This window comes from Canis lupus, chromosome 25 (genome assembly GCF_048164855.1).
Source record: "Canis lupus baileyi chromosome 25, mCanLup2.hap1, whole genome shotgun sequence".
Classification (NCBI taxonomy): domain Eukaryota; kingdom Metazoa; phylum Chordata; class Mammalia; order Carnivora; family Canidae; genus Canis; species Canis lupus.
In genome coordinates this window covers 16,354,725-16,369,891 of record NC_132862.1, presented here as the reverse complement: position 1 = coordinate 16,369,891, position 15,167 = coordinate 16,354,725, and the positions used below count along the sequence as shown (strand labels likewise).

Sequence of the window (15,167 nt, the reverse complement as noted above, 5' to 3'; positions counted from 1 at the left end):
CATTCTGCAGAGGTAGAAAACATTTAGACAGGGCAGAGGAAATTCTTAGAAATAAAGGTAAAATCCTTTTAAGAAGCATTTATAACTCTAAGGATTATGTTTGTAAGTCCTATTTTAGTTCATACTGTGGGTCAGTGTATGATATTTGACTAATGCTGTGGTGTGCATTTCTTTATATAAAATGGCAGCTTGCAGGGATTAGTTATTATTGCTGCTAATAAATGTAGCTTTGCTTCATACAGGAGCACCCAGGTACCCCTATAATTAGTTTTTAAAAAGTATTTGTAAGCAAAGGTCAGAAAAGCATTACTAAAATGACAGAGATAATGTTAAGGAGGGATTAATAGATGAGGATTTTTCCTTATTAATACCTAATAGCTTTATTTAATGGATCATTTTCTTCTTTTGTTTTTTGTTTTTTGCATTTACCAGGTCGCAGAACCTTAGCTGTAATCACTAAACTTGACCTCATGGATGCGGGTACTGATGCCATGGATGTATTGATGGGAAGGGTTATACCAGTCAAACTTGGAATAATTGGAGTAGTTAACAGGTTAGCAATCAAGAATGGGATAAGAATTGCAGCATTCCCATTTCAAAGGAAATCTGAATTTTATTTTTATTTTTTTAAAAGAGTTTATTTATTTATTTGACACAGAGAAAGAGCACAAGCAGGGGGAGTGGCAGGCAGAGGAAGAGAGAGAAGCAGGCTTTCCATTGAACAGGGACCCTGGGATCATGACCTGAACCGAAGGCAGATGCTTAACCGACTGAGTCACCCAGGCGCCCGCAAATCTGAATTTTAAAAAGCAGTTTAAAATGTGATATTATCCCTCTTTTTCCCTTTTATATAATCTTGGTATTGCTAGGAATTTATTACTCTGAAGAGAGGAGAGAGATTCACGAAAGCCTCCTATGGGTATTTGTAATGGAAAGTGTTTTTAAAGTAAGCAGTCCATAAAATGGAAGAAAATTTAATAGCCAGGCTTGAAAAATTTCTGCCTATTATGTTATATATGAGGAGTGCACTGGAAGAGAAAAAAAAAAGTATTATTTAGTTTGTACACATTCGAGACAGAGTCTGTAATAAGGTGGTAGGATTTTAATAAACTGGTTTAACACCTCTCGTATTAGTGATCCTTTTTAATTACCAGAATGACTTGGAGAAATTTTATTAAAGGTATCCTAATCATAAATAGCTGGTATTAAAAATTATAGAAAAGAAACTCCTGTTGAGTGTCTAATTATATTTTAGATCCTCTTCTGTTAGCAGTTTCCAAATGGTAGCTCTTTGAATCCTTATAACATCTTTGTGAGGGTAGGGGATGATGTTTATTTTATAATCAGAAGACTCAAGCTATACATCCACCAAACGCACATGTGAAAGATTTCAAATGAAGATCTTTAGTCCAAAGCCTTTATAAAGTAGGAAGCATTGAAATGAACATGAGATCTGGGTTCTACTCCTGCTTTGTCCATAAACTAGATATGTAATGTGGATTTAAATTTTTTAAAGATTTATTTATTTGTTTGAAAGAGGAAGAGGGAGACTGAGATCATGAGTCTGAGCCAAAGTCAGACAGACACTTAACCAACTGAGCTACCCAGATACCCCTTTAATGTGGATTTAAATGCCAGCTAACATCTTTAAATCTCAGGCCTTTTAAAATGAAACTGTTTTTACTAAAGTGATACCCAGGGTCCATTACAATTAAGTTGTCTGCTTTGTATGTCCTATCTTATCCATAGTTTGGCTTTTTTTTTTTTTTTTTAATCTGCCCCCTCCCATTTCATGGTGTAAGACTTGCATCTATAAATGACTGCTCTTGAAGTTAATTATTTTTGATAGAAATTAGATACCTGTATATGGATAAAATATACTACTGGTTATCATATTTATACTTTTTTTTCACTTGTCTACCCTGTTACTTCAGACTGCTGCTTTTGGCAGTAGTTAATGGTAACAGTGAGGCCTAAACTATTCAGGTATTACTTACAAGTCACAGGTTGAATCTCGGTGGAAGTATTTAACATGTGATCTTGTGTAGGTTAATGTCCCTGGGCATCAATTCCTGTGCTGTAAAATGGGATAATACCTACTGCAAGAATTACTGCAAAAATTAGATAACACAATCCATATCAGGCATTACAAGCAATGTCTGGTGCTACTACCATCATCATCTAAGGTATGTAGAGGACCACAATTGACTTTAGTTAAACAGTTTGTTATTTTTCAACCTTAGGAGCCAACTAGACATTAACAATAAGAAGAGTGTAACTGATTCAATCCGTGATGAATATGCTTTCCTTCAAAAGAAATACCCATCTCTGGCTAACAGAAATGGAACAAAGTATCTTGCTAGGACTTTAAACAGGTAACGTTTTTACTCTTGGAAAATATGGTCTTTTGGTTTGGCAATAGGTGTCTGTGAGCTCTCATTTTTAGTTCCTTTTCATAACATTTTTGTGTGTACAGTTTCATGTTTTGTTTCTTGTACAGTAGGTTCTTGTAATGTAGATAGATGTCTTTCTGTTCAGGTGACTGGCATTAAATTATGTAGTCTAGGAGTGCTCAAGGGAATTTTAAAATGTCTTAATTATGAAGTTCTTGACAGTCTACTCTTTTGATAATAGAACTAAATAGCAGATGACTAATTTCCCCTTGGGGTTTCAGGAACTAAATTAAAATGCCTATTTTTTACATAACCAATTGTTATTTTCGGATGTCTTCTGTTCTTATCCATAAAAAGAATTTAAAGTATATACCTTGAATCCTTAATACCCACTGATGGTAGAGGGACTGGAAAAGCTTTCTAGATGATTTGTAAATGACTGAAATGAAAGTTGTTTTCTCTTACTTTTGTCGTATTCCTTAAATAAAGGCTCATGGACTTGGATCTTAATAAGTTGGGGTTGAAGGCAAATTTAAAAAGTGTTGACTAAGTTCTTTGTTCGTGTTCAACCCATCAAATTGTAGCGATTGCTAGAGAGCCAGATATAAATTGAAAAAATTATTTTTATATTAATTACAATTACCTCATAGAAAGTAAGCTACTCAGTATAATTCTATCTACATAATTTTGATTTCTGACTTCTGTTTTACTGTGGATACTCAGCACAGTGAAAATGATTACTTAGTCTGAAAAATGTAAAAAGTGTGGGCTCAAGTATCATCGTGTCTTTTTTTCACACTAAGCATTTACTTCCAGCCTAATATTGCTTTATTTCCTGCCAGGACAAATTATTTGACAGCTTTTACCATTATTGGCACATTAAAAATTTGACCTGTTTGGGTCTTCAGAATACACAGCTTTACTGTAAGAATCCTTTCTTTCTGACCTTTGTTAGGTTACTGATGCATCACATCAGAGATTGCTTACCAGAGCTGAAAACCAGGATAAATGTTCTAGCTGCCCAGTATCAGTCTCTCCTCAATAGCTATGGTGAGCCGGTCGACGATAAAAGTGCTACTCTGCTCCAGCTTATCACCAAATTCGCCACAGAATATTGTAACACTATTGAAGGAACTGCAAAATATATTGAAACTTCAGAGCTGTAAGTAAAACATTTCTCTATGGGTTTGCTTATCTGAATTGCTGGGTTACTTTTGCTTTTGTAACAGTGACTTTAACTCTGAGATTTTCTGATCATGATTTGTTATTTGCAGAATAGTGTTTTGCAGAAATAATAGGATGCTGTCTGACATATGTGTTAAAATGCTTTGTAAACTAGGTAAAGCACAGTAAATTTGTTTTTTTTTTTAGACAAGACTTTGATAAGCATTTACATATAATTGATAATTTAACTTTTTAAATATTTGTCTCTTTAATAGACACACTGATTTTTCATGGGGAAAAAAAAAGAAAATGCAGACAAAAAGAACAGAAGGACAAAATGACTTAATTCCACTATCCAGAAATAATCCCTGCTAATTTTGGCACGAACTTAGACGTTTTTCAATGCAATGATAAAATATTATAAATGCCTGTATTACACATCTTCAAAAATCAGATCAAAACACTATCATGCTGTTTTGGAATCATTCCTTTAAATCATTGTGTCACAAACAACTAATATTAATTGTACATTTCTATTACCAATCTTAAAATTTACATAGTATTTTGCTTTTTAGATACACCCTAATGTCTTGAACCAGTACCCTACTACTGATAGTTTCATTTAAATATAAACAGTGTTTTGATCGACTATTTTGGGGGCATGAATCTGAGTAAACCCTTAGGCTAAATTCTTAGGATGGAATTACTATATCAAAGGGAGAACATCCTAAAAATCCCTTCCTGTTGCCATACTGTTAGTGGATTATATTGTTTTACTGTTAGCAATATGTAAGAATGTTCATTTATCTGAACTCTCACTTAAAAAAAAATTTTTAATTTTGAAATAATTATAGACTTCCAGGAAGTTGCGAATAAATATGCCTTCCTAGGTCCTGTTAATCTTTCACCCCATCTTCCCTAGTGTTGACATCTTGCATAACTGTAGTACAGAAACAAAATGAGAAAATGGACCAAGGGTACAGCCCACAGAGCTTATTCAGATTTTACCACTTGTGAAATTATACACACATTGGTATGTGTATTCTGTGTACTTTTGTGTGACACAGGTGGCCTGTTATGTGAGTTAATTCTGTAAAGACAGTATTTAACTAATTACTAATTAATTGGTGAATGGTTAGTCATATTATAATATATATAATATTAATATATAATATTATATATATTATATATATAAACATATGGCATATTGAGGGGAAATACAGATTACTAAGATGAGCCTTTGAAGCACTTAGTGGGTAAGGTAGAATAAGATAACACAAGGCATGATTCAGTGGCAAACAGGTGTATAATCAAGTATTTTTATTTAAATACTTATTTAATATACTGCATATCTGGAAAAGTGCTTATATATGGGGAATTTTTTTTATATGGGGAATTTTATAAGTAGTTAATAAAGCAGATATCTGTGTAATCATTTAAGCCTTAAAACATTGAGGAGAGATCATTTACATTTCTCTGAGAGACTGGGTAAGTGCCATAGTTAAGAATGTGTTCAGGTTGGGCTCTGAATAGGATATAGGGAAGCAATAAGTAGAAGAGTGTTTTAGGCTTTGGGACAGCAAAGAATAATGCAAAAGGTGTATTTGGGGAATGGCATGTACGGTGGCAGGACATAGCAGGCAGTTAGGCAGCAAAGGCATCTGAGAACAAGATTGTGGAAAGTCAGATATCTTCAGAATTTAGAGAACTTCCTGCCATAGAAAATAAAACACTTTCAGTCAGAGGAGTACCCATTTTAGAAGGATAATTTTAATCATTATGGAAAATTATTTGGAGAAAGGATCGGTTGGAGGCAAATGGATAATTTAACCATTTTTAAGTGTGGTTTAATAGCATTTGGTTACAGTCACAATATTGTCTAAGCATCAGATGGTGTCTATTTCTAAAATTTTCATCACCCCAACAGAAACTCTGTATTTCTTTGTTCCCTCCTCCTCCAGTCTCTGGTAACCTCTAATTTACTTTCTGTCTCTATGAATTTGCTAATTCTAGATATTTTATATGAGGGGAATCATATAATCTTTGTCTTTTGTGTCTGGCTTATTTCACTTAACATAATGTAGGTTGGTACCTTCTGCTTAGACAACGGTAAGAAAGTAGTGGATAGTAGAGATTTAATTTGTTTAAAGCAGAAGAAAACTGTAGCCCATCGGCCAAGAAGGATTTTTACATTTTTAAATGGTTGAAAAATATTCAAAGAATATTTCATGACATGTTAAGATCCAAATTTTAGTGTGCATAAGTTTTACTGGAACACAGCTACGCTTATTTGTTTGTATTTTTGTCTATAGCTGCTTTTGTGCTCAGTAGTTGAATGGAGTTGTCGTGGCAGGGACCATATGGCCTGAAAAGCCTAAACTATTTACTATCTGGCCCTTTACAGGAAAAGTTTGCCTATCTTTTCTCTAAATTGTGAATAAACAGAAATAAACAAGATATCATTTCTTGTCTTTTAAAAAGCTCATAGTCAAGGAAACTAAGGGCAGAGAAAAGATGTTTAATAGTTCTTAGTTACCTAATGTTTTTGGACAGACCATTATTCTGTATGTGTGTCTGTGTGCATGCAAACAAATACATACATGTGATGGATGCCTTTTGTGGAATGACTCTTCTTCATTAAAAGAAAAAAATTACAGAAACTGGTTCATAATGGAGTTGAGAACACATGGAAATGATCTAAAAGTAATTGCTTATCTGAGACTTTATCAGACAATAAGACCTTAAAAGCTTATAGAAAGGCTTCTAACTTGTAGCTTCTTTCCCTTTTAATAATAATAGAAACCATATACTTCGTTGCCTTTCAGATGCGGTGGTGCTAGGATATGTTATATTTTCCATGAGACTTTTGGGCGAACTTTAGAATCTGTTGACCCACTAGGTGGCCTTAACACCATTGACATTTTGACTGCCATTAGAAATGCTACTGTGAGTATGCTCAACTTTTAGAAATTTTTTAAAAAGTTAAGGATTTATTATAATTTTTAACCCATTAGCTATATCTTTAAAGGAATTGTATTTTTGCCCTCATACTTAATATCAGGAAGCACTTTTCATGAAAAATACCAAAAAACATGATTTATTTTAACTTAGGGAAGAATTAAAATTTAATATAGCTATAATAAGAGCTCAAAAAATTTTTTTAGGGTCCTCGTCCTGCTTTGTTTGTGCCTGAAGTTTCATTTGAGCTATTGGTCAAGCGGCAAATCAAACGTCTGGAAGAACCCAGCCTGCGTTGTGTGGAACTGGTTCATGAGGAAATGCAAAGGATTATTCAGCACTGTAGCAATTATAGTACACAGGTAACTGAGAAATGTAACGTGTCAGATTAAGTAGTAAAAGACGGGAAGTGGTGGTTTTGTGGATTGGGAGGAAGTATGTAAGATGGGCTAAAAATAAGTTAAAAATCTGCATTTTTCTATATCTGAAAGTGATTTGAAGTGTAATGCTATATGTTGCTTAAAATCTAATTCAGTATTTTGGTGATTATTTAATTTTCCTTTAAACAAAGTAGACCGTTAAATTTTTCTTTCTTCTATCATTTATAGGAATTGTTGCGGTTTCCTAAACTTCATGATGCCATAGTTGAAGTAGTGACTTGTCTTCTTCGTAAGCGGTTACCTGTTACAAATGAAATGGTGAGCTGCTATTTTCACAAATCATCATGGTAACCACTAAAGAAATTTTTTTGTATAGCAATAGGAGTACTTTAGAGTTTAAGCCATGTTTTCCAGTGTATTGGGAAGAAAAAGAAGTAAACTTCACTCTTATTTCAAAGGACACAAGTAATTCTGGCATGAAGTATAGTTTTCTTCATATTTTAATCACTGTTAGCCTACAGCTCTAGGTTTTCCTAAGAATGGAGTTAAGTGTTGACGATTGTGATTAGCTTTGCTATACTATATAGCACCACTGATCTAATGGAAAATTAGTTTAATAATCAGGCCCGGTAAACTGAGCTTTTATATGGCAAACTATTTTAGCTCTAGTACATCAGGGTAATTTGGCCACTTGTAGTTTGCTTGTTTGATGATGCAACACTGTAATATCATGGTTGCTTGCTGCTCTTTTCTGGGTTACTGCTATCCTTAAAAATGCTGAAATTGGCAAAAATAGGGGATAAGCATTTGAAATCGCCTTATGTCTCTATTTGTTGGCTGGGTGTTTTGTTTCCCTTTCTGGTCATTAGAAGTGCATTTGGATCCTTGGCTCAGGATGGTGGCGAGTCCCCATGGAGGTTTACAAAGAGTACAAAACCATCCCTGGAAGTACAGAATGTGAGCGCTGCTGTTTGGCGGTTTCCCTAGCGAGTGGAACCCCCAGACTGAGAGGAGCAGGATATGGTTAGCCTGATCTCAGTGTCTACCCAGTGACAGCACAGAATCATTGGAATTTTATTTGAATAGATGCTTTTCACCTTGGTTCTTGATGTTTTAGTACTCATCTAATACCCAATTTGTTAAGGCAGACCGCTGAAGGAGTTAATCTCTCTGCAATGCTGGGGAAATTAATTTCAACTTTCCTTTTTGATTATTATCCTGTTTTGATTATTGTTATTAGGATTTCAGACCACATACAATATTTAAACTGTGTGTCTAAGGCTAATCAGTCATTATCTCAGGTCTTTCAATGTATCCTTTACTCAAAGTTAACAGCTTTTATATCTGATTATGAAATGTTTTCTTATTGAAACTGAACTGAAACTTTGAAATGGATTAGCAGGTCATCTGAGGTTTTATTATTTTTAAAAGATTTTATTTATTCATGAGAGATACAGAGAGGCAGAGACAGAGGCAGAGGGAGAAGCAGGGTCCCCCCTGAAGGGAGCCCGATGTGGGACTGGAACCCAGGACCCCAGGATCATGACCAGAGCCAAAGGCAGATGCTCAACCACTGAGCTGCCCGGGTGCCCCTGAACCTGAGTTTAGTAGCAAAATTATGTAAAGTCTTGGAACTTTAGGTTTGCATCAGGGAATTTTTTTTTCCTCTAGCAAAGTACTTCTAACTACCTTAAGGTCACTTCCTCCCCTCCCTCTAAAGGGATTGGAAATGCATTCTTAGATGCTGAGATGTAAATTATTCAAAAGATAGAGCAAATTATATGGCATAACATGTATCAGTTGGGAGTATAATTATTGACTATTAATTTAGGCATCAGTTTCCCATACTGTCTTTTTAAAAACTGTTTACTAAGTTTTGTTTCCTAAAGTAGTTAGGTCGCTGTATTTTTGTATACAGTCTAATTTTGTTTTTTTCTAGGTCCATAACTTAGTGGCGATTGAATTGGCTTATATCAACACAAAACATCCAGACTTTGCTGATGCATGTGGGCTAATGAACAATAATATAGAGGTAAATACCATTTGAATTGTCTCTTTAGAGAGAAAAAAATCTGTTGTAAATCAGTTGTATCAAATTTACCAAGCATGGGATAACTATAAAACATACATAGGCTACGTCATTTATTGTCTGTCATATCCCAGGAAGTATGATAGCATTACACTGTTACATAAATTTAATTGTCAAAACCACCTGGAGGCATTTTTCTCATTTTCTGTTTACACAATTGTAATTCAGAGGGGACCTGGGATTCACTGATTTAGTGTTGAAGGACTGCCTGCCTGCTCCCTTTCAGTAACTGTTGTAGTTTATTCAGGTTGAAGAGTGCAAAACTAAGTGTGTTTAAAATAGTTTTCATTTGGCTCTGAAAGCTGGGAAGGAAACATTCCAAGAATCACCTAAATTAATTAATAGTAAATTTTCATCAGTGCTGGGGTGGTTGCATTTCATAGCTCTTTTTTTTCCCCATTTGAGTTGAATGTTGCAAGTTGTTTAAGATCTCACACAGAGCCAAGGCTAGTGGATAAAGCAATTTATCCAGATGCTGTTTTTTTCTTTCTTGGCTACTTTTATCCAAGAACAGTAAATTTTTCTGCTTACTCGTTAATCCAGTAAGACCTTAAGAGTCCTCTTCTTTATAAAATTTCCTTTTATGCATATGGATGGACAGAAAATTCTAAGCATGTAATTTGGAAACTGGAAGGGACCCTGGGTCATCGGCTTCAGTCTTGGTTAAACAGATGAGGAGTCTGAGGCCCACAGATGGTAACAGTATTTTTTTAGTGCTTATTTTGCTGGGCACTGTTGGTGGAAACAAGCACCTTCTCTTTGTAACAGGTATAGGGAACTATTTTATAGCTATTTAGCAGAGGTGACTCAGTGTCAGAAAAGAAAAATTCAAAATGGACACTTTAAAGCACTTGGAAAGGGCACTGGGTAACCATTATGTAAAAATTAGCATGTAGACACTTAGAATAAAGATTTAGTTCTTGTAACACTGAAACCTCCTTCAATGGAAAACTAATGTATGGGACTTTGTGATACTGACAAGGTCATTTATGATGATTTCAGCTAAGTTTTTTTTTTTTTTTTTTTTAACAAATGAGCATGTCCCTGTTTTTAATGATTCATGACAAAGAACATTATTTGGATATTCTTAGTAATCTTTACAACAGCCTTTTAAGGTTAGATAATGTTAACAGACTACAAAACTGAGGGCTTAGAAAGAGTTGGTAACCTGTCCAGTTAACAAAGTTAAATAAACCAGGACCATTGTCCAGGGCCAGCTGAGGTCATAACTGGTTGGTAATGGACTAGGATGAGAATTTCTGGGCTTTAGATTTTCCTGTTTTGCTTTGTGTCCTGTCCCTCTTCAATATGTACAATATGTAACAACCTTATTCTGAAGGTTGTTAAATCCCCATATTTTTCTTGTCTGCTCTATTTTTTTTTTTTTTATCACTGGATTCTCCCCATGAGAAAAATGAAAATCAGCCAAGTATCTGTCAAAAGAAAATCTTAAATATAAAAGAAGATCACAGTGGAAGCTTTGTTAACGTCTTTTTTGCAGGTTTGAGAGTGCTCATAAAATGGTTGCTCCTTAGGAGCAATTTTGACTTTATTTAACCTAAATGCTTTCCTAGGTCTTTGTCACTCCCTGGGAAAGAGCTGTGAACACCTCCATCTTTCTGTTTTCACTCTTGCACCGGTCATGGTGCTTGACATACAGTAGGTGTTCACTACCTGTTGATTTGAACTTACCACTTTCTTAAGCTTTGTAACAGTTACCTGATATTAGCAAGTTAGAAGAGTGGGTGGTCATTCTGTTAAATTAGGTTTTTCTCTACTTTTATTCTGGGAGAGTTTAGAATAAAGGAAATGGAACATCCTGAAAGGATAACCTCTACCACAGTATTCAGGGTTTTGTGGGTGGGAATTGTGTGAATTTAACACAGAGGTGTGCAGGGTAGAGTGATTTTTAAAGGCTTACGTTTTCTGTCATTTGTGCGCTTAGAAGATTCCGCATGGTGTGCTGAAGGCTTATGCACACGTTTATGTGGGGACAGCTGAAACCATGGACGCCTAGTGGGAAAGGCAGAGATGTCGGCCCATTGCCCCTCAATTGAGAATCCCTGGTACAGGGAGCCACTATAACTGACGTTATATTGTATCCTTCAGGTGTGTTGGGCAGAAAAAAAGATTGAGAAGCATTGGGTTAAATGATTTGTTTGTTTTAAAATAAAATTGTGGCATGAGTCCCAACAGTGAGAGGATATACTGTAAGTTATTCCACACTTTTCAATTCAGCTGAACATTTTTTAGTAGGCTTCCATCTCAGTGCTCTGATAATCACTTTGGTTTGGTTTGGTTGTGTTTTATAGGAACAAAGGAGAAACAGGCTAGCAAGAGAATTACCTTCAGCTGTATCACGAGACAAGGTAAAAAAAACAGTATTTTAAAAGTATATTCCCAATATGCAAAGGATTGATTGGTAAGCCTTAATACTACTCAGTTCTAGGAATAGTCTTTTCTTCGTCTCCCTTTACTATTTCATTGGAACTGTTTCATTGTTTGGGTGAAGATATGCAAGTTTATTTAAAAATAGGTTGAAGTAAAAGATAATGGTATCTTGAAAACATTAGAAAAAATGCTTAAAGGTGAATTTTAAATACCAAGCTTTTATTTATTTTTTAAAAAGATTTATTTTAGAAGAGAGTGACAGTGCACACAAGAGAGGGGGAGCGGGATCAAGGGAGAATGAGAGAGAGAATCTCAAGCAAACTCCAGGCTGAGAAGAGCCCAACACGCGGCTCCATCTCAAGACCCCCAGATCATGACCTGAACTGAAACTGGGAGTAGTCAGAGGCTTAACCAGCTGAGCCACCCAGGCACCCCAAAATATTGAGCTTTTGAAACAAAGCTTATGGTGACTTTATCAACTTTGTAAAATTAGTTGAAATGACTTTACTATAACAAGGCATTTTGGAGAGAAGATAATGTGCACATAATAGGTTTTGGTTTTCTGTAACAGTTGCATAGATTAAAATGTGTGTATACAAATGTGTTATCTTGAATTCTTTACCAGAAAAGATCTTACCAGATTCCAAAAATAAAAATGAAGTTTTTGAATTTGGATTTTTCTTAGATATTCATCTGAAGGTTTTTTAACGAAGGTGACAATAAGAAATACGAATAAGCCATAATTTTCTATCCCATAATTACTTTTATTTCTCATGTTACTTTACTATTTTGATACAGAGAGGAAAAATTTACATTTATAGAACGTTTCTGAATGCACTTTTGGCATCCTTGATTTTCTTTCCCTGCATTTTTTGCCTTTAGTCTTATAAAGTTCCAAGTGCTTTGGCACCTGCCTCCCAGGAGCCCTCCCCTGCTGCTTCTGCTGAGGCTGATGGCAAGGTCTGTTCTGATTCTTAATCTAAGCCTGCATGCCTAGTTGTTTGGTGCAACATAATCATCTGGAGACACCACACTGTACAGTAATAGCAGAACATTAATGTGGGAGGTTGTGCTAAGGTTAAATCATTTCATTCTAATAGGAATCTTAAATTATATAACAGCGTATACTTTATAAATTATTGTTGACATGCCTTTGCTTGTAATAAAGATGCACACAAAAATAATTTAAAGAGGAAATTATCCTGCACTTTTGAAATTCAGGCTATTGGTATTTAAATTTTGCTTGTTAAACTGCATGTTTTAACATATCTTTTAACAGTTAATTCAGGACAGCAGAAGAGAAACTAAAAATGTGAGTCTCTTGCTTCAGAATGGAAATGTACCTTTGGTTCTCATTGAAACACTGTCTTCAAAACCATTGGAGAAGCTGTTTGTACCATAGCATCTGCTCCTTGTCTGTGTTCCATTTTTGTTTCTCTTACCTAACTAACCCTTCTAAGATGGCATTAGTTCTAGTTTTAACATTTCCTTAAATAACAACTACAGGCTTTCTCCTAGTTTTGATTTTAATATTGTGGTAGGGAATTGAGATTCCAGAGATGAAAGTTAATACTTTTGAACATTTCCTCTTTAAAGGCTCTGAGCTCTGTCCAGTACTAATGGATAACCCTCTCCTGCTTTCTTGTGCTTCCATGCGGTTTGCCTTGTCACCCTAAACACGTAGCTTAACATGTGCCTTGGCAGCTTAAGCAAATTCAAAACAGGGACTGCGAGCGCTTGAGACTGTCAATTTTTGATCATCTTTTTTTGGGGAAAATGAAATCATCAATGACTCATTCAGACCCATCCTTATTTCTGGTTTTTCTGTCTTTGGCTCCTTTCCTCACTTAATTGTCCAGATGTAAGGTTCTGAACCTCAAAAGTTTATAAAGGTCTTACCTTCTCTCAGCCCACTGTGCTGAGGATTTATTGCTTTAAGTTTTATTTCACTCCTAGCATTAATCATTCACTGGTGTTTAAAGATACAGTTACTCATTTTAACATTAGTGTATAAATATACTGCCTGTATTGAGCTATGGCATATCTTAACTAGCATATTTGAGGCAATCTGGGCCAGTATTTTGATTCAGAATGATACCCCAAACTGACTTTTGGAAAAATTAAACAGTGATATTACCCCCAAAAGGCTAGTTAACCATTCATCACCCTATAATTGACCCCCAGGTTCTTTTTGTTTTGAAAGCTGATTTTTTTTTTTAACAATTGCCATAACACTCTGTAATATCTTTTTAAGGAGCATCTAAAACTATTCTTAAATGTTGATGAGTTACTGTTTTTTCCATTATCCTAAACATTCTTTCTTGTATAAACTAACAGCTATCCTAGAAAAGAAGCTGCAAAAGTACTTGTGATTACTAGATTTCTTTCCACATTTTAGGCAGCTTCAAAGTCACTGCCAGCCTAAGAATTGTGAGTGTATTCTTGTTTTATTAGTTTTATTCTATGGTATTTTGTTGACCAGTAAAGATGTAAGCCAACTTAGAAAACTCTGGAGAGATCATACATAGTTCAATAATGTGTGAGATTACTTTGAAAAAATTAGGCTAAATGGCAGCTGTTTTTCCTTGTGCTTTTAATAAGTACTCTTGTTTTTAAGGGCAGTTTATGCTTTTCCCACAATCTGCTGTTAGAGGGGTTGGAGAAGAGGAAGAATATTAAAGTTAGCAAACGATAAAGAAAAACTAAATCTGTTGGCTGAGGCTTGCAAAGAAATGACAACAAAACCTCTTGTTTATGATAGCTCAGGGTTCCAGTTATAGATGCCACCTACCATCTTTTTCTGACTGTTATCTGTCTGAATAGAGGAAATTCCAGATGGGTACTGGATGTGTGTTCTCCTTGACTGCTGTCAAAGAAAATGAACTTTAGGTAATGTCAGATATGATACAGCGGGAATAGGTTTTGGAATGTGTTTTTTTCAGGTCGCGGCTGGTGGTGGTGGGGTTGGAGATGGTGGTCAAGAACCAACAACAGGCAACTGGAGAGGAATGCTGAAAACTTCCAAAGCTGAAGAGTTACTAGCTGAGGAAAAATCAAAACCAATTCCAATTATGCCAGCGAGTCCACAAAAAGGCCACGCTGTAAATCTGCTGGATGTGGTAAGCCATGCAAATGGGTGAACACTGCTAAGATAACCAGATTGCTAGGAAAACACTTCAAAAGACAAAAGGAACTGAAAGTCACAAAAACTTCTGGAACTTTTAAATGTTGCTGATTCAAAATGGCACAAAAGTAAAAATTTTTTCTTCCCCTCACTCTGTTTAGCCAGTGCCCGTTGCACGAAAACTATCTGCCCGTGAACAGCGAGATTGTGAGGTCATTGAACGACTTATCAAATCGTATTTTCTTATCGTCAGAAAGAACATTCAGGACAGGTTAGTACTATAGTATGAAATCAGATTTAATATTGCTTGATGATTCCATTATCTGTTTTGAAAATACGTGTTTTAAAACTTAGGCTTTTATTCTAAATTAATGGATCATCTGTTGTGTTTTGTTTTGCAGTGTGCCAAAGGCAGTAATGCATTTTTTGGTTAATCATGTGAAAGATACTCTTCAGAGTGAGTTAGTAGGACAGCTGTATAAGTCATCCTTATTGGATGATCTTCTGACTGAATCTGAGGACATGGCACAGCGCAGGAAGGAAGCAGCTGACATGCTAAAGGTACTGTAAAGGGTTTTGAATCGTCACACTTGGGTGGTAGATGTAAACATTACACTGTTAAAAATGCATTCTGATCCTTGGGAGGTCTGTAGTCTTCATATGATGGC

At 35.3% G+C, this 15,167-nt stretch overlaps 1 protein-coding gene across 13 annotated transcripts in view; it reads left to right on the top strand.

Annotated features, from left to right (window-relative positions):
• DNM1L (dynamin 1 like) overlaps nucleotides 1–15,167 on the top strand; it is a 51,189-nt gene that overhangs the window by 34,089 nt on the left and 1,933 nt on the right. For 5 of the 13 annotated variants that reach the window (XM_072798401.1, XM_072798399.1, XM_072798397.1 and 2 more), the window contains 13 exons: nucleotides 433–553; nucleotides 2,244–2,375; nucleotides 3,349–3,555; nucleotides 6,383–6,503; nucleotides 6,722–6,877; nucleotides 7,124–7,213; nucleotides 8,835–8,927; nucleotides 11,297–11,353; nucleotides 12,258–12,335; nucleotides 12,655–12,687; nucleotides 14,318–14,494; nucleotides 14,661–14,770; nucleotides 14,901–15,060. In XM_072798401.1, coding sequence (XP_072654502.1) covers nucleotides 433–553; nucleotides 2,244–2,375; nucleotides 3,349–3,555; nucleotides 6,383–6,503; nucleotides 6,722–6,877; nucleotides 7,124–7,213; nucleotides 8,835–8,927; nucleotides 11,297–11,353; nucleotides 12,258–12,335; nucleotides 12,655–12,687; nucleotides 14,318–14,494; nucleotides 14,661–14,770; nucleotides 14,901–15,060 — 1,535 coding nt within the window. The remainder of the gene's footprint in view (nucleotides 1–432; nucleotides 554–2,243; nucleotides 2,376–3,348; nucleotides 3,556–6,382; nucleotides 6,504–6,721; nucleotides 6,878–7,123; nucleotides 7,214–8,834; nucleotides 8,928–11,296; nucleotides 11,354–12,257; nucleotides 12,336–12,654; nucleotides 12,688–14,317; nucleotides 14,495–14,660; nucleotides 14,771–14,900; nucleotides 15,061–15,167) is intronic. The other 8 variants (XM_072798400.1, XM_072798398.1, XM_072798408.1 and 5 more) reach the window with 3 other exon arrangements.